The sequence below is a fragment of the Mya arenaria genome, chromosome 2, assembly GCF_026914265.1.
Source record: "Mya arenaria isolate MELC-2E11 chromosome 2, ASM2691426v1".
Classification (NCBI taxonomy): domain Eukaryota; kingdom Metazoa; phylum Mollusca; class Bivalvia; order Myida; family Myidae; genus Mya; species Mya arenaria.
In genome coordinates, this window is record NC_069123.1 from 51,805,064 (window position 1) to 51,821,649 (window position 16,586).

A 16,586-nucleotide genomic window follows, 5' to 3' on the forward strand; every position below is an offset into this window, starting at 1 on the left:
AGTTTATGTCGTTTATTCCATGTACTTACGATTAACGGTACGTTAATCCAGATGATAATGAAAACAACGTCAAGACCTGCTAAGTAACTACACTTGATTTCGTGTATAACACTTGTACTCGCGTTTTTTTCAGTACAAATCATTGTACATGTATACAGTTCCATTTTTTTGAAGGATGTTTCACAGTTTCCTTCTTGCTTGATTGAACGTTGCTAGGTTGCATCATTTAATCGATCAACAGTTATTTGCGAATATTGGTGTCCTGAGTGAGAATTGTTTATATGTATTTGTTAGAAAGATTTGAATTTGTCAACTATACATTGTTTTTCATATAAATTCAATATGGCTGCCGCTGTTTCTGCTACAGCGAGGTTGACCATTTATTGGCCGACGGCCAAGAGTCATGTCGAAAGTAGGCCGTTTCTTGGCCGCTCTGTTTTGACACCGGCCAGAAAACGACTCGGCCAATTTTCGGCCATTTTATGGCCAAATACCTGGAAATTGCTAGGAGATGGCATTCTTGTTTAGGTCTTCGTTGAGACAAGCCGCATTTTTAGTTTTCTTTGATAATTTTGTAAACTTTAATTTTTGGGGAATTTTTTTGATAATTTTACAAAAAATAAAAATGAATAACATTTATTCTGCGGCTGTCATTTTATTTTCTACGAAATTGGAACATTTTGGCATTTATTTAGATTTAGAAACTTGATGAATTGAGACTTTTTGAAATTGCTGACACTTTGGTTAATTTGAGACATGGTACCAAAAATATTTGAAGAAATTGTAATTTTATTTCACCTAATAAAATAACTCGAAATGTTCGCATTCTTTCTGCAACCTGACGACACCCCCTAACAGCTGTGGCGCAACAATATTTTGAATGAACATGGTTTTTCTGATATTTGGCGAACTGAAAGTAAAAGTGTGCTCGATATATTTTACTTTCTTCCGATATAAACACCCTCATGTAGTATAACTCTTTTACTAACATAAATAAAAACTATGATTACAGGATCTCAAATCAATATTACATTTGAAAAATGAGCATAATGCGTATAGAGGAGTACATTATATTCTTAAGTTAACTTTTTAATGATGCATTCTTTTTGTTTTCGACTTCCTTTTTCATGGAAACATGTAAATGGCACAGCACCTTCGTACCTTTGTAAAATGTTTATTTCATCTAAAAACCAATACCGACAAAGACTGAGAGCATCCTCGTCAAGTCATCTCTTTGACATTCCAACTACAAAAACTAAACTTGCTGATAGATCTCTAGCAGTATTTGCATCTTAAGTGTTAAAGTAATTATAAATGGGCTAAAGTAAAACCAAAATGGATACTCTGCCTGATTTCAACTATGAAGACGCATTTAAACTTGTGGAAAGACCAACATTTGTGAAGGTTGACCTCGATAGGATGCTGCAGAATGTGAACGTTGTTCGTGAAAATATCTCTACAGGGACAGGTATGGATATAAACTTTACATAAATCTTACATAGAACTATGTTTACTCGTAATTAGCGATAAAAGTATAAAGTGCATTACCTGTTTTTATATGGATTTTTTTATAGTTTCATTGACCGTCACTTTGTGACTTCGTGTGTGATAGTATTTGTTATTTACCGCCAGACGGTTAAAATATTCATGTTCTCGAACGGTACCGCCGTTTAATATTTCAAACAAGGCAAGTTCTGCGAAAGTGTTTGTGTGTCTAAGTTTCTCCAGGCAAGTGCATGCTCAAGTATGTTCTTAAATATTCTACAAGTGCGTGTTTGTGTTCTTTAATATTCTCATATTACCCGAAGTGCTAAGGTTTCTCGGACAAGAGGGAAACGGTGTTGGAGACCTTCTCATGTATATATATTTGATATAAAAATCACGATTCCTCACCGATACTGCCGTCGGTGCTGTGTTACAATCAAAGCACTGAAAGTGCTGAATGTGGCAATGTCCTGGTTATATCAATGGTATGTTGACTAAAGGCGACAATAATATTTTCTTGGAACTAAAAACCTTGAAAAATGGCAACATCGAAATTTTAAAGTTGCAATAAAATGCAAATTTTGACTAAGCAAGACATTGAGCCAAATGGGTCGATATTCATGATTGATCTAGAAAGTCTTGTAGACACTGAGATTTCAACGTTAAAACAAATGTAAAGTGTTCTATTAAAAGTTACATAAACTTTAGTCTTACACTAACATAAAGTATGAATTGTTCTTGCTTGCCTAGGAAGTAAGTGGTTGCCGATAATTTCATCAATGATATGGTATAATAATTGTATAATAAGGATGTAAGTGGATACTCGATCATTTTCTGGTTGATAAGGAATTCACTGGGTGCTAAGGAAGTCATTTGTTGCTGTAAATATTGATAGTTGCGAAGATTATCAGTTGCGTCTTCAGTAATGTTTGGTGAATGTAGCTGCAATGGAATTAAGTGGTTGTTCAGAAATTCATTAGTTTTTGGACTAGGGCACTTGTGGCCTAGTTCATAGCCATAATCGCGCTATCTGCATTCTCAAGCCGCATCTGGGGGTTCACTGACGTAATGTATTCATACACTGTATTTTGATTGGATTGCGGTTAGCGAAGTTGAATAATCAAAGTAGTACCAGAACTGATTGCAATGAAAACATCCAATAAAAATAGTTCTCCTAACAATTCAAGCTGACTACATATGTTCTTTTAATGAAGCACAAGAAATCCATACGTAGCGAGTGAGTTTATCGGGTTAACTACATGAATGTTCTTGCATACGGTCAGATTATATGCAATAAAAATATGAACATATTGGAAAAGTACTCATCGAAATTTTTCCGTTCAATGCTCTGTATTGATAGACTGGTACCCTCTTTCTCTTTTATCCGAAATGAAACCAGTATCAGCTAACTGTGGTGCCCGTCGCGCATTCGAAATGTCTTGTGAATTCATACGTAAAGCGAATAAAGCGTGCGGTCTAAGTAGAAAACAACCAGGAAAGTTGGTTTAAAAAAGTATTGTTATCCTTTGTATAGAATGTTGGTATTCCGAAGTCGGTCCCTGTTCTTTTTTTCGACATAATTTGCATGTTTCCGTGATATTTTCTTTTCGATACAAAGTTTTTTTAACTAATCATCGCATGGCACTTAGCACTTTTTTAAATACAATATGATTTTTGGTATTTATTGTTCAAATACTATTAATGTTAACTAAAAACCATATGCCGCTTATCTGTATAACTTTATATTTTTTTAGGAAAAGTAAATCAGGGTACCAGTCTACTTATTGACCTCAAAATGTACTCTGATCAGAGCGTCCGAATGATTCAGACATGTATGTTATCACTACTTCCGGATGCTGATGATGTGAATTTCATAGTGTTTTATTTAAGGATTAAAATTCGACCTGTTGCATTTTATTGGGGTATGGTATGCAATGGCGCAGTTCAAAATGTTGGTGGAGTCCTTCGGACTACGATTTCATTGAAAAAAATAGTTTCGTAGTAAATATGCCCCGCCCTTTGGTATTATTGCGCCCAATGGCAGGAAGGAAGTATCGAACAAACGCACGCGATATCGATGGGAAATGCCATTGCACTTTATACAGAAATAAAGTGCAATTGATAAACAACAACCATCGTTAAGGAATGAAGTGTGAATACAATATACAATACAATACAATAGTGATTTATTTGTAATGCATAAGGCCACCGGCCCAAAATACAAATATACAGTGTTCAAAAAGTGATGTACATGATTTCATATAATATAAATGGTATGCACAATTTACAGTTGTATAAATTAAACAAATCAATGGAAATGATATATATATATATAATATGTGAGTTTTAAACAGAATATTTTATAACACATATATCTAATTAATACTATTTATGTAGACCTCTCGTAATTCAAATGATGATTTTAAGAACTTAGATAATGCAAAAATAGAAGTGATACTGTCGTTAGCCATCATTTTAACAAAACGGCGTTCACTGCTAACAATATTTTCTATATTCAATAAATATGTTGCTCTTAATTCATCATACAAAGGGCAATCAATAAGGAAATGTATTTCATTTTTTACAACATACACATTTCGATTGAGACAATATGAACAGAATCGGAAATCTCTTTCAATATTTTGATGTCTCCCTATTTCAATATTTAGAGCATGACTTGAGCATCTAAAATTGGCTAATATCCTTTTGTATTGAAACGGTATTGATGCAGAAATGTATGTCTCTGGCGTCAGTGCTGATTTAAACAGTCTATAACACAAAGCTTTTGGGGAACTATTGATATCCGCCATAGTCTTCTGATTATAAGTGTCCGTCAACCTGTCCGTGAACAGTTTTATGAACATGTCTACTTGTCCTATTTCCTGGGCAATCCAGGCGTATCCGAAGCCATGTTGGAACAGCAGACGTTTAACGCGTGTCGCCCACGTGGTGCGTCCGCTTTCGTCCAGGCGCAGTAACATCTCGTAGCACTGACGAGGGTTGCGGTCACGTGGCATCTGTGTGAGTTTAATCCAGTACCGTATACAACGTGACATGTATGTGACTGAGAGCGGATGTCGGCCACACTCACTTAGTGCAAAAAAGTTAGCGACGTTTTGGTTGAGACATGACACTCGCTTACAAAATGTTATTTGGACTTTTTCGATCTGGTGGCTGTACTCGTACCCCCATATCTCAGACGAATAAGTCAATATTGGCTTCACCATCGCATCAAACAACTTGAATGCATCATTTAGATTGAAGTAGCCGAATTGCTTTTGATACTTGTAAAGCGTATTTAATGCCTTTGTAGCCTGTATCGACAGTAACTCTTTAGTCTTTGTCCACGATAATGTAGGTGTGAAGTACGAGCCAAGATACTTATAACAGGGTACGACTTCGATTTCTCTCCCTTTGTAAAACCATTTTTCGTAGCGTCTAAGGCCCCCACCACCTCTGAAGACCATGATTATGGATTTGTCAAGGTTTATTTTCATTCCCGTTTCGTCGCAGAACTTCCCGATAGTGTCAATATTGCTCTGTAGATTGTTAACGGTGTCGGCGAAAGTAGATACATCGTCGGCGAATAACAGCCCATATAACTCGCCCGTAACTTCGATGACGTATATTCCATTTCGTGAATAACGCTTAAGACATGCAATCAAATCGTTAATGTAGAGATTAAATACAATTGTAGAACTCACGCAGCCTTGCTTTGTGCCTACATTGCAGTCAAAGAAGCTAGTTAGTCCGGTTGTGATATCAGTTTGTACTTTTACACATGACTTTAAGTGGGAATAAATATTTTTAAACACTGTTAACAATTTACTGTCACGGTTAATGCCTTTACGCTCGAGACTTTGCCACAGCTTTTCATGAACACAGTTGTCAAAGGCCTTCAAAAAGTCGACATAGAAGACATAGACACGCCCCTTCCGTTTGCTGAGGTATTTTTGAATAATGGACTGTAGACTGAAAATACTATCTGTGGTGGAATATCCAGTGCAAAATCCGGATTGCGCTTCGTCCAGTATACTGTTATTTTCAGCCCAGGTAGTTAGTCTATTGCTTAAAATTTTCATGAAAACTTTGCTTAGGCTATTACCAACTGAAATAGCTCTATAATTGTTCGGATCGGTGTTAGAGCCCTTTTTGAACACGGGGGTTATAATGCTCTCACACCACGTTGCAGGCACGTTTCCAGTAGAAAGAACAGCATTAAACAGTTTGTTTAAATATGGCAAAGTGTAGTCAATTGTGCTTTTAAGCATCTCTATGCATATACCGTCTACTCCAGATGAACAGGAACCTTTCAGGGCCCGAACACTTTTCAAGATTTCGTCGTCCGTTATATCGGTGTCGAGTTCGGAGTCATCACTGTCAATGTGCAGGTCATTTAATATGTTTTCTGAGCCAACGTTTAAATCTAAGGAGTCCTTAGCCCTGAAGAGCTCGCTAAAATATTCAGTCCAAGTGTTGTGGTCAATTGGCACTTGCGGTCTCTGTTTATTTACATTGCCTTTTACAGAAGCCCAAAACGCTTTTGGATTTTTTCTATTGGCTATTAGTTTATTTCTCATTTCACGTTGATATAAATGTAAATATTGAGGAAATAAAGCCGACATTGAATGATTACCACCATCAAACGGATTTATTTTCATCTTACCGTGTGTAGCATTTTTAATTTAACACGTAAATTTTTAAGCAATACAAGTTCGTTTGAAGAAAACATGTAATTTCAATTTCGCAAAATGGAGATATCAAAAAAATATCAAATATGCGCATACTTATTTATGAAGTTTCATTCTAAATGAGGCCAAATGTATGAATATGTGCACAGCATCTGTGAATAAGATGATTGTTTACCTATGTGCATAGAATAGTCTTGGAGCCACTCTCAGTGTAAGTACATAAGTGCTTTATACATTTTGTTCAATGATATGACGATAAGCCATCGCCATTGATAAAACAATCTTGCATGCTCAATTTTGATTTCCTCTCTTATAATGCACCAGTCAATTGTTACCACGGCCCCCTCTGGGATTAGTCCAAATAATTGTACGTTGACGGATTTTTTTTAGATTTTTGATATGGCAAATCCTTCACGTACAAATTGTTTAGTATCAAAAGTGGGTAGTTGTTCCGATCAGAATTCCAGGTTAAAGCATATAGCGTCTATAAAATAACATAAAAACAAGAAATATTACCAGATAATGTTATTTTATATTAGTTCCGTACACAAAAAATAAATATCCAACTTATAATTATGAGTTTAACGGCTTTTCTTCCTTTCATTCTGTCAAAACATAACGATATATACATGAAGGGCACCTGCAAAGCTTCAGGGCACAGTTTTAAATCGCTCGGAACATTTCGGCCATGGCCGAATTGTTACGATTGTATAACGAGGTCTATCTCGAAGCTTTGTCGGAGGAGGCCGAGTTATTACGATTGTATCGAGTTGTTCCCCTTCGTATAATTGTTGTCTGTGTCAGTCAACTTTCGTTTTATTGGAAAAGTAAACAACATGATTTAATGCATTAAATGCTTGTATAGTGCAAAATAACATTACACTTACATTGTAAAATATAACTCTTTATGATCAATTTCAACCATAAAATACTTCACTTAAAACAATTTCAATATTTTTAAAACACCCCCGTTTTTTGCACATTACCGTTTAGACGTTAGGGATTGGAAGAATCCCGTATAACACGTCTATTATTTTAGACTACCTCTGGGATATACCGGGGAAAAGGGCTGTGTTTTTACCTTTCAGGTGTCCTCGTATCTAAAGAACTTCAGCAAACACATTAAATATTACCTTCTTGGACGTGTTGTAAACATCAAAAAAATAAATATCAACATTAAAGTTATGAAAGCCAGAACTAGTGTCCTCGCAATGCCGGGTGATTGCGGTGGTTTTGTCTTCCCTCAAAATATATCAGGGAATTGCTCTTACCTTAGATCCCCTGGGTGCGGGTACGTTATTCACGGGATTTTACCACCAGTTCGTTCTCCCAGGGCAGGGATTTTACCGGGGATTGGCTGGACCGAAAGTCAAAGTACATGCTATTCCCGGGGGGGGGGGGGGGGGTCCAATTAACTGGTGCACACTTTACAAGTTCTTGTTCTTAAGGCGCTTTGTGCTCACTTTTTTGTTTTCTAGCCAAGAATGAAAATCAAAAATCAGTCAGAGATACAGTATGGTGATGCACTGTTGTTGATAGATCAATATTAATTTGTGAAATATTTGAGGGAAAGGTATTTAGTTAAATAATTTACAAGTGTAAATTTTGAGTTTTATTTTACAATGCAGTGCCGAATATTGTGGAGATAGAATTAAATTTGTATTAATTAATCAGTTGACTTGTGGCGTTTAGGGAACAAAATTAAAACCATAATATTCAATAAAGTTCCCTTATCACCCAATGTTGTGGAATAGTGAAGTAATGAAGATTTAACCTCACAACAGTCTTTCTCAAATGCTGTCCAGGCTTTTGTATGCTTAAGAATAATTAACCTCGCGATGTCAGACCAGAAATCATCTTGGCATGAGATTGGATCACTATGGATCATTATGCACCAGTCAATTGTAAATACGGCTTATACATCCGGGGGTATACCGGGGATAGCCGGCGAAATGGGCCATGTTTTTACCTTTCAGGTGGCAGTATACATCTATAAAATTCCACCCAGTAAAAGTAAGTCTTCATAGCATAGTACATACAACACTTCACTGCAACTTTTTTTTTCATTTTGGTTTTTTATTTAATATAACGATATCAAAGAGTAAAACATTTTATTAAAAAAGTGTCCTTAGATTCGTTACAGGAAAAAAAAACTTTTTTGGTGCCAATCTGGTGTACAGTCCCTTTCATAAGCAACAAGTGAAGCCAAAGCTGTATTAATTTGAGACAAACAAAAAAAGATAACACAAAGTTCAAAAGGTGTGACTAATGTGAGAATACCTTACATAATTTATAAATTAGCATGCGATTCAGACATTTTTAATGCTAGAAATCACAAAAAAAAATCATTCCCTTGAATTTTTCCTGTCATAGTTTAAAGCTGCACTCTCACAGATTTACCGTTTTTACAACTGTTTTTTAAGTCTTGGAAAGAGCAAATTTTTGCGTTAACATCTTCAAACAATGATATCAGATTGCTGACAAACAATCAGCTCGTAGTTTGTCATATTTCCTTTCGAAAATTAATGTTTTATGGCTTAAACCGTTACTAACAGTTTAAGAATAAAGCTTAAAACATCATTTTTTTAACTTTAATATAAAAATCTGCCATCTAAATTTTGGTCAGCAGTCTTATATAACTGGTTTCCATGGATTTTCGCAAAAATGGGCTCGTTCCAAGACAAACAATAAAAAAGTTGTCAAAACGTTCAATGTGTGAGATTGCAGCTTTAAACTCATAATAAAATTTCAATGCACTGCATTTGACATAATTTTAAACAGATGAAAAAATATTATTTTAAAAAGCACAATATATCCTTTATGTGACCTTACATTATAATGAATTTATTCAGATCATAATTAAGTGACTTTTCTTGCACTTAAATGTGAACAAGAAAGCTTGGGATTGAACACTAAATGAAACAAGAATGAAATTAAATGAATCACAAAATATCAGCAAAATTATACACACAAATGTTCTTTGATATACAAAAAGTGAAACTTTTTAGACTTTCAAAAATTTAACATTTACTAAATACGGTTATATAAAATGATGAATACATTTGTAGGATTTGATATCCTACTAGATGTAACTCGGCTTTGTTCATTTTTCTAAACTTTCTCTCAGTGATGAGGAATAAATTTTATTCACTGCAGTTGTTTTCTAAGTTTATGAAAATAAGAACAATTGAAACAATTCATTAACTACTGTTGATCAGTGCAGATTGTGGGAGGTCATGGTTGATTTCAATGAACCACCAGTAAGCCCTGCCAAAATTGGATACTGATTAGTCAGTCAGGTGCTTTTGGTAGGCATTATTAGCATGAATGTTAATTTTAACCATCATTTATGAATGTTTACAAAATCATTGAATATTGAAATAACAAGCAAAATGTTAGTTTGAATGATGAAAGCCATGAAATATGTGAAGTATTCAAAAAGAGACCAGTTTTTCAGCTTGTGTAAATAATGAGAAAATTGTTAAGTAATATTATTTATTGTTTATCAGGAAAATGTTGAAATCTCATGTTTAGGCCTATAGTGATCATACTTGATTGCTATGTTATTGGCACTTATTGCAATATGTTTTATTCATTGCAATATTTATGTTGACTTAAGTTTGAAGATAAGAACTAATTGTATAGGTGATGTGAGAATGATCTCGCAAGTATTTAAAACCCGGGCTTTTGGTATTGTGAGTTTTTTGCTCCAGTCTTGTTCAGTTTAGCTTTTGAAGACTGCAAAACAAGTCCAGCTGTCTAGAAAGACTATGTCAATCCCTGACCAGATATAATTTCTTGTCTTTTCAAATTACCAACTTGGCAATGGTTTTATCATAACATAGGATATTGGTTTTAAAGAACATGTTAGTGTTTTTGTATGTGGAATGAAATATCATAAATGGCACTAAATTGAACATAATTTATAGTTCTCATTGATATTACACATAGCCCCAAGTACATGTTGATCTAAGATTTAAGGCTTGGATGGAGTCAGGGCAAGAAAAATGCATGTTAATACATTGTACTTTCCAACGCAAGAACTGTTTGTTTATTCAAGTAAATAAAGCAATCCCCACATCAAGGAACTGCAGTATTGCTTAACCAGCTTAGTTGACATTATGAGTTGGAGTTCAAATTGCTGCAATTAAAGGCACATCTAGTTTTCAGAATTATTCAAACTCTGATTTAGCAACCTTAATATAGTTATATGAACTACTTTTGCGAAATGAAAGCTTTTTTAGATTTACAAGGACGGGTGAAAAGTATTTGCCAAATGTACTGCAACACCTGATACCTGTTGCCTAGGAATCCAACAAATTCTTGGCACTTCAAATGTTACAGTACTATTCAATTTGGAGTGCCTGAAAAGAAAGCTTCTTGATTCTACATTCAACATCTTCTTTCTGTATGACATATTGGACCAGGAGAATCATGAACCTACAACCTTTTGCATCTATTGACATAGGGAGATATCAGGACAGTGACAGAGGACAATACAAGAATGGCCAACTGCTGCATTTATTGAGTTATCTAATGCATACAAATTAAGACGGAGAAAATAATTCTTAATTTTTCCAAACGACTTCCTTAAGCATCTTGTATGTAGTTGTCTTTTACAATGATTGTTCAAAGTTACAATGGTTAAAGATGATCTGTCCACGGGGTAACAGGTTTTGTACATAATAGGGTTATAAGTACTGCGTTTTGATCCAGGAGGTTGTATTCAACTCAAGTAGATTTTTGCAGATTTGGATTTCACAAGGCACAAGCCGAGTAAAATCAAAATCTACAAACAAAACTACCAAATCAAATATGACATTCGGCCATATCCGGATCAAAACGCAGTACTAATAACCCTTTTATTATATACATTAGATCACTAAGAAGCCACATCTTTGCATAATAAATTTCATTTTAAGGATGCACTCATCGCTTTAATGACGTCAATTTAATATTGCGCAACATACTTGTTATGACGTGACGTCAAAAGAGTGGTATTTGGCCGTATTGCACTGGAGCGGAATATGGGTTGAAGTATTTTGTGATATGTATTGCATGTGGATTGATGATGGGTATATAATAAAGAATAAAATTATGTTTGGTATTCCATTCTCACTAGCAGTGTGATTAAATGCTGACACCATATTATGAAATTTGATGGTCAAAGTATTTAAAAGACATTTCAATATTTCATACTTTAAAAACGATATTCATCTCATCTTAGTCTACTCAACTTGCTTTGCTATGTACAAAAGTCTGCAGCAGTAATATGAATAGCATTAGACAGAAGACAGTGCTTAGTATTCATCAACAGCACTAAGTTATCATGGTAACATGTTATATGAATTGAATACCAAGCACAAATTAAGAGGGAGAAAATAATTCTTCACTTTTTAAATAAAAACTACTTCCTGATAGCATTGTGTATGCAGTCTGACATAGGTGTACAATGTAGATGTATTTTACAAAGATTGTTCAAAGTATGGCCCTGTGGTTTAAAGCCCCCCTGAAAAAGAGGTGACAGGTTTACTATGCCTAATTCCCGATTTGCCTAAATATTCGGAAATCGTTTAAAAAGCGTTTCGGCAACCGTAATCAATATAGAATGATCACAGTCTATGCAACTGACCTCCATAGCAACAGAAACAACACAAAAGTGCAGCTATTCGAGTATAAGCCCAAATTATATACCTCTAAACTTTCGCTTTCCTAAATGTCAATATTAAGTCACGTGGGGGATGACGTCACACAGCGCGAGCTTTTATATTGAGGTTCGACAGGGTTATCTTTAAACACTAGACCTACTTTACGATGTTTATGACTTATCGGCAATCACGAAATACAATGCCAATTACATAAAAAGTAAATAAATTGACGATGTCATTGTTTTGTGTTGTACAGCATTTGATATGAAAATGAAGAAAAAATGAAGCAGATTCGTACTTTCAAAATTGTGCAAATTCGGACAAATTAGTAGTTCGGATACGCCGAAAATACACATAAAAATACTTCAGAGAAGTATAAAATTTATATACAGGTTAAACATTGAATACATGATGTTCATTTAAGTAGCATTTAAATATTTGTATTGACTTAATAATGTTTACTTTGTTCTTTGAAAAAATCCAAATATTTAGGCACTGAATGCAGGTTTTTGGACGTCGTTTATGCCCTTATTTCGTACTGAATATTATATTGATTTAATTGTTTTTTCTTTTATTCTTTTTCCATTTTGGTTGATATAGTACCCAACATTTCTCTATTAGAATTTCATGCAATTATGTTCAGTCATTATGACAATATTTTAAGAAAACTTCAATATTGATCCGGAATTAGGCAACTGCCAAGTATAGTATATAATTATATCATTGAAAATCTCTGAAACTGCAAATAAAAGGACTTGATCAAATGAAAGAGGTATGTGTGCCAACCACGTAAATTAATTTGTACAAGTCTGATTTAACGACTTTGAGAAATCCAAAAGAACTATGACTTTATCTGATTTAACGCTTTAGCCCGCCCCCACACACACACCCCCCTCACTCTACGCACACTTAACTAGATGTTTTCAATTTCCTTTGCAGCTTGAAAGCAGTTTTAGTCTAAAGTTTAAGCTAGCCCATCAAACAGTGACCCCTTGTGATGTGAGCCTATTTTGTCAATGCTTAGAACATGGTTGTCAACATTCCCCTAAATGAAGCCCTAGTCCATCAGTGCTTTCAGCACTTTGATTAACTAAGTCAATGGTTGCCAGGGAAGTCATCAGATGCTTATAAGAAGTAAGTGGTTGCTTAAGAAGTTTTCACTTGCTAAGAGGCCATTGGTTGCTAAGTAGAAAAGGGGTTGCTGAGGAAGTGATTGGTTGCTAAGAAGATTATTCATTGCTTAGTAAGTAAATGATTGATAAGGAAGTGATTGGTTGCTAAGGTTGCAATTGGTGACTAAGGAGGTCACTGGTTACTAAAGAAGAAAGTGGTTGCTAAGAAAGTATTTGGTTTCCAAAGATATCATTGGATGCTTTTTAAGTGAATGGTTGAGAGGGAAGTCAAAAACTGCTAGGGAAGTCACTGGTTGCTAAGAAAGACATTGGTTGATATGGCTGTAGTTAGTATAACTTAGCAAAACGTGAAGTTTATAATATACCAATATTAAGGTGTTGGCCTGGATCACCCCAGGGACCTGGTCAGCTTTGTCTCCAGGCGCATTATTTGAACAATTTTGGTAAGATCCAATACATGAGGCTGGACTGGGTTTGGAAAATAAGTTTAAGAATATTTTTTTTCATTAAGACTATAAAGGTATATGGAAAACCTTAGACCACGGGTGCAGGGCACCAAGGACATAATTTGAACAAACTAACTAAAGCACCATTACATTATAATAAAAACCTTATTTAAAGGGTCTGACATTGTGGTTTCAGAGAAAAAAGTCTTTTACTTTATACGTTAAATATAAATCTTGGAACCCCCAGGGCAAGGCATGCTTTGGCCACAGGAACATAATTTGAACTATTTAAGTTAACAGCAATTACATGAGGCGACATAAAAACTATCAAAAGACTTGTTTTAGAGAAGATTTTCAAAGTTTTTCTTTATGAGTATGAAGGAAACCAGGGACAGTAGACTTTTGGCCACAGAGCCATAATTTTATTCTTATTGTGCCATTTGGTATTGAAAATGTAAAAAACCCATTGGCACACGGAAGGGGGAACAACGCCTCCTGCACCAACCCCCACCAATACTCGCGCCTGAAATGCCTTCTGTTGAAGGCCCTGATTTTAGTGAAGAACCACTACATTAGGCTGCATTCGTTGGTGGTCTCCGAGCCGGACATGTGCGTTTTCTACAGTTTTCTCCACACGCCAGAGGAAACCATATTTTTGACTTGAAATGAGAAGAAATTTAAAAAGGTACTAAAATGGGTCTTTTGAAAAAGACAAGAGTCCTACTCATTTAATATGACATTTCTGTAAGAATCCGTATGCATTAGTATGTGCATATTCTAACTTTAATTCTATTTTACTCCGTTTGACTTCCGTTTGCAATGAAATCCCACGGAATTGTATTCCATGTTATATTTCATTTATTCCCATTCCATGTTACTTACGGTTAGTTTGAAAATAATCCATATGAAAATGTCAATGATTCCATGGACGGACTCTGTTATTGCTATAACTTCACTTGATTCTTGAACTTGTATGAATTCCTGTTGTGCCAATTTTAGCTGAACTTCGATAAACATTGATAAACCACAGTTACTTGGTATTTGGACAGCATTCTTGGTTCTTAGGATGATCTCTTGGGCTGAGAATCATAAAAGATGTGTTTTAGTACTCACATAATAAACAAATAATCCACTTTTAGTCGTATATTTTTACATATTTAATATTTTAAAATTTCATACAATCTTTATCATTCATCCGTTTCCATACATATGTCTCAATCCGAAATCTGCTAACCTTCATAAGCATATATGATCATTCAATTGTTGTTATAAGAATTATGTTTTTCAAAAGCTAAACATGGCAAGGGCCTTTTGAAATTTAATAACTCACTTTTATCTCAAATTAATTATTTAGAAGGTGTTAAAACAAAAATTGATGAGATTATTTTACAATATTGTGTTCCAGTATATGATTGAAATGCTGTATTAGAAATGGACAGATCAGAAATTCAAATTGTAATAAATGATGAATTATTTCAATAAACTATGTTAATGGAAATTAGAGGTAAAACGATATCATATGCTAGTTATAAATCAAAGGAGAGGAATAGACTAGAGGAAAAGTTGCGACATGATATTTTAGAATTACAAAAAAATCTTTCAGAAACTAATAAAGATCAACTTCTTATTTTAGAGACAGAGCTTAGTGAATTAAGAAACAATAAACTGAAGGGATATGTAATAAGGTCTAGGGCAAATTGGGTAAAAAATGGAGCAAAGGCTACTACTTTTTTTTGCAATTTAGAAAAAAGAACTATTGCTGATAAGCATATACCATTTATTGAAAAAGATGATGGTTCTCATATTTTGGAACAAGAGGAAATTTTGAAAGAATCCTATAATTTTTATAATAAAATGTTTTGGAAAGATATTGGAAAATTTATTTTAAGAGCAATTAATCATGCCTTTTTGTCTAATTCATTTTCTAGAAATATCAAATTGGGAACAATTGTATGTATACCAAAAGATGGTAAGCCTAAAGAGTTTTTGAAGAATTGGAGACCTATTACTCTTTTAAATGTTATTTACAAAATAGCTTCAGGAAGTATAGCCAACAGATTGAAAAATGTTTTAGATACCTTAGTTTCAAAAGATCAAACAGGATTCATAAAAGGTCGAAATATAAGTGAAAACACAAGATTGTTGTATGATATTATGAAAACATGTGATGATAAGAAAATTCCTGGCCAAGTGATGCTGATTGATTTTGAAAAGGCGTTTGATTCCATATCTATTAATTTTATTGAAAAAACTTTGTTTCTGTTCAAATTTGGTGATATGTTTAAAAAATGGATAAATTTTTTTATGTATAATACTGAAGTGGCGATCCAATTAAATGGACACCTTTCTGAGTTTTTTAAGATAGGAAGAGGATGTAGACAAGGGGACCCTATGTCTCCATATTTGTTTATTTAATGTTCAGAAATTCTGGCAATTATGATAAGAAACAATCAAACTGTAAAGGGTATTGTAATTGATGGTGAGGAGTATAAGATCTCACAATTTGCTGATGATACATATCTTCTGTTAGATGGTACTGATGATACAGTGAAAAAGGTTGTAGATTGTTGTATCATTTTTCACAATTATCAGGGCTCAAAGTTAATTACGATAAGACCAAATTAGTTTGGATAAGACCACTGAAATACTCATCACGGTCCATAAAAACAAAATTTAAATTATCATGGGGCGATACTACTTCAAATTGCTTGGGTTACATTTTGATGTAGATTTAAATCAAATGGGTAAGATAAATTTTGATGGAAAAATGTTAAAAGTTAAAAACAGTATCTCATATTGGAAAAAGAGGAAACTTACACCAATTGGCAGGCTTACGGTAGTTAAGTCACTTTTACTACCATTATTCACACACCTTTTCATTAGTTTACCTAATCCAACAAATGATTTTGTTAAAGAGCTAAACGATTTATTTTTTGAGTTTGTATGGAATGGAAAACCAAAAATTAAGGGTAAGTAACATTTTCAAAAAAGATTTTCCAGAAGGTGGTATTAATATGATTGATATTACAAGTTATATTTATAGCTTAAAATCAAAATGGATAAGAAATTTGATATTGAATGGTAGTAGTAAATGTTTCAAATTAATGTCTGTATTATTTGATGTAAATAAAATGTTGAATTGTGGTAAGAAATTTTGTGAAATTATTTGTCAAAAGATGTCAA

At 34.1% G+C, this 16,586-nt stretch overlaps 1 protein-coding gene across 1 annotated transcript in view; it reads left to right on the forward strand.

Annotated features, from left to right (window-relative positions):
• The first annotated feature begins 1,286 nt into the window (after nt 1-1,286).
• Nucleotides 1,287-16,586, forward strand: part of LOC128203193 (alanine racemase-like) — a 29,480-nt gene continuing 14,180 nt past the window's right edge. Inside the window, exon 1 of the mRNA XM_052904499.1 lies at nt 1,287-1,468. Coding sequence (XP_052760459.1) covers nt 1,336-1,468 — 133 coding nt within the window. The 5' untranslated portion in view covers nt 1,287-1,335. The remainder of the gene's footprint in view (nt 1,469-16,586) is intronic.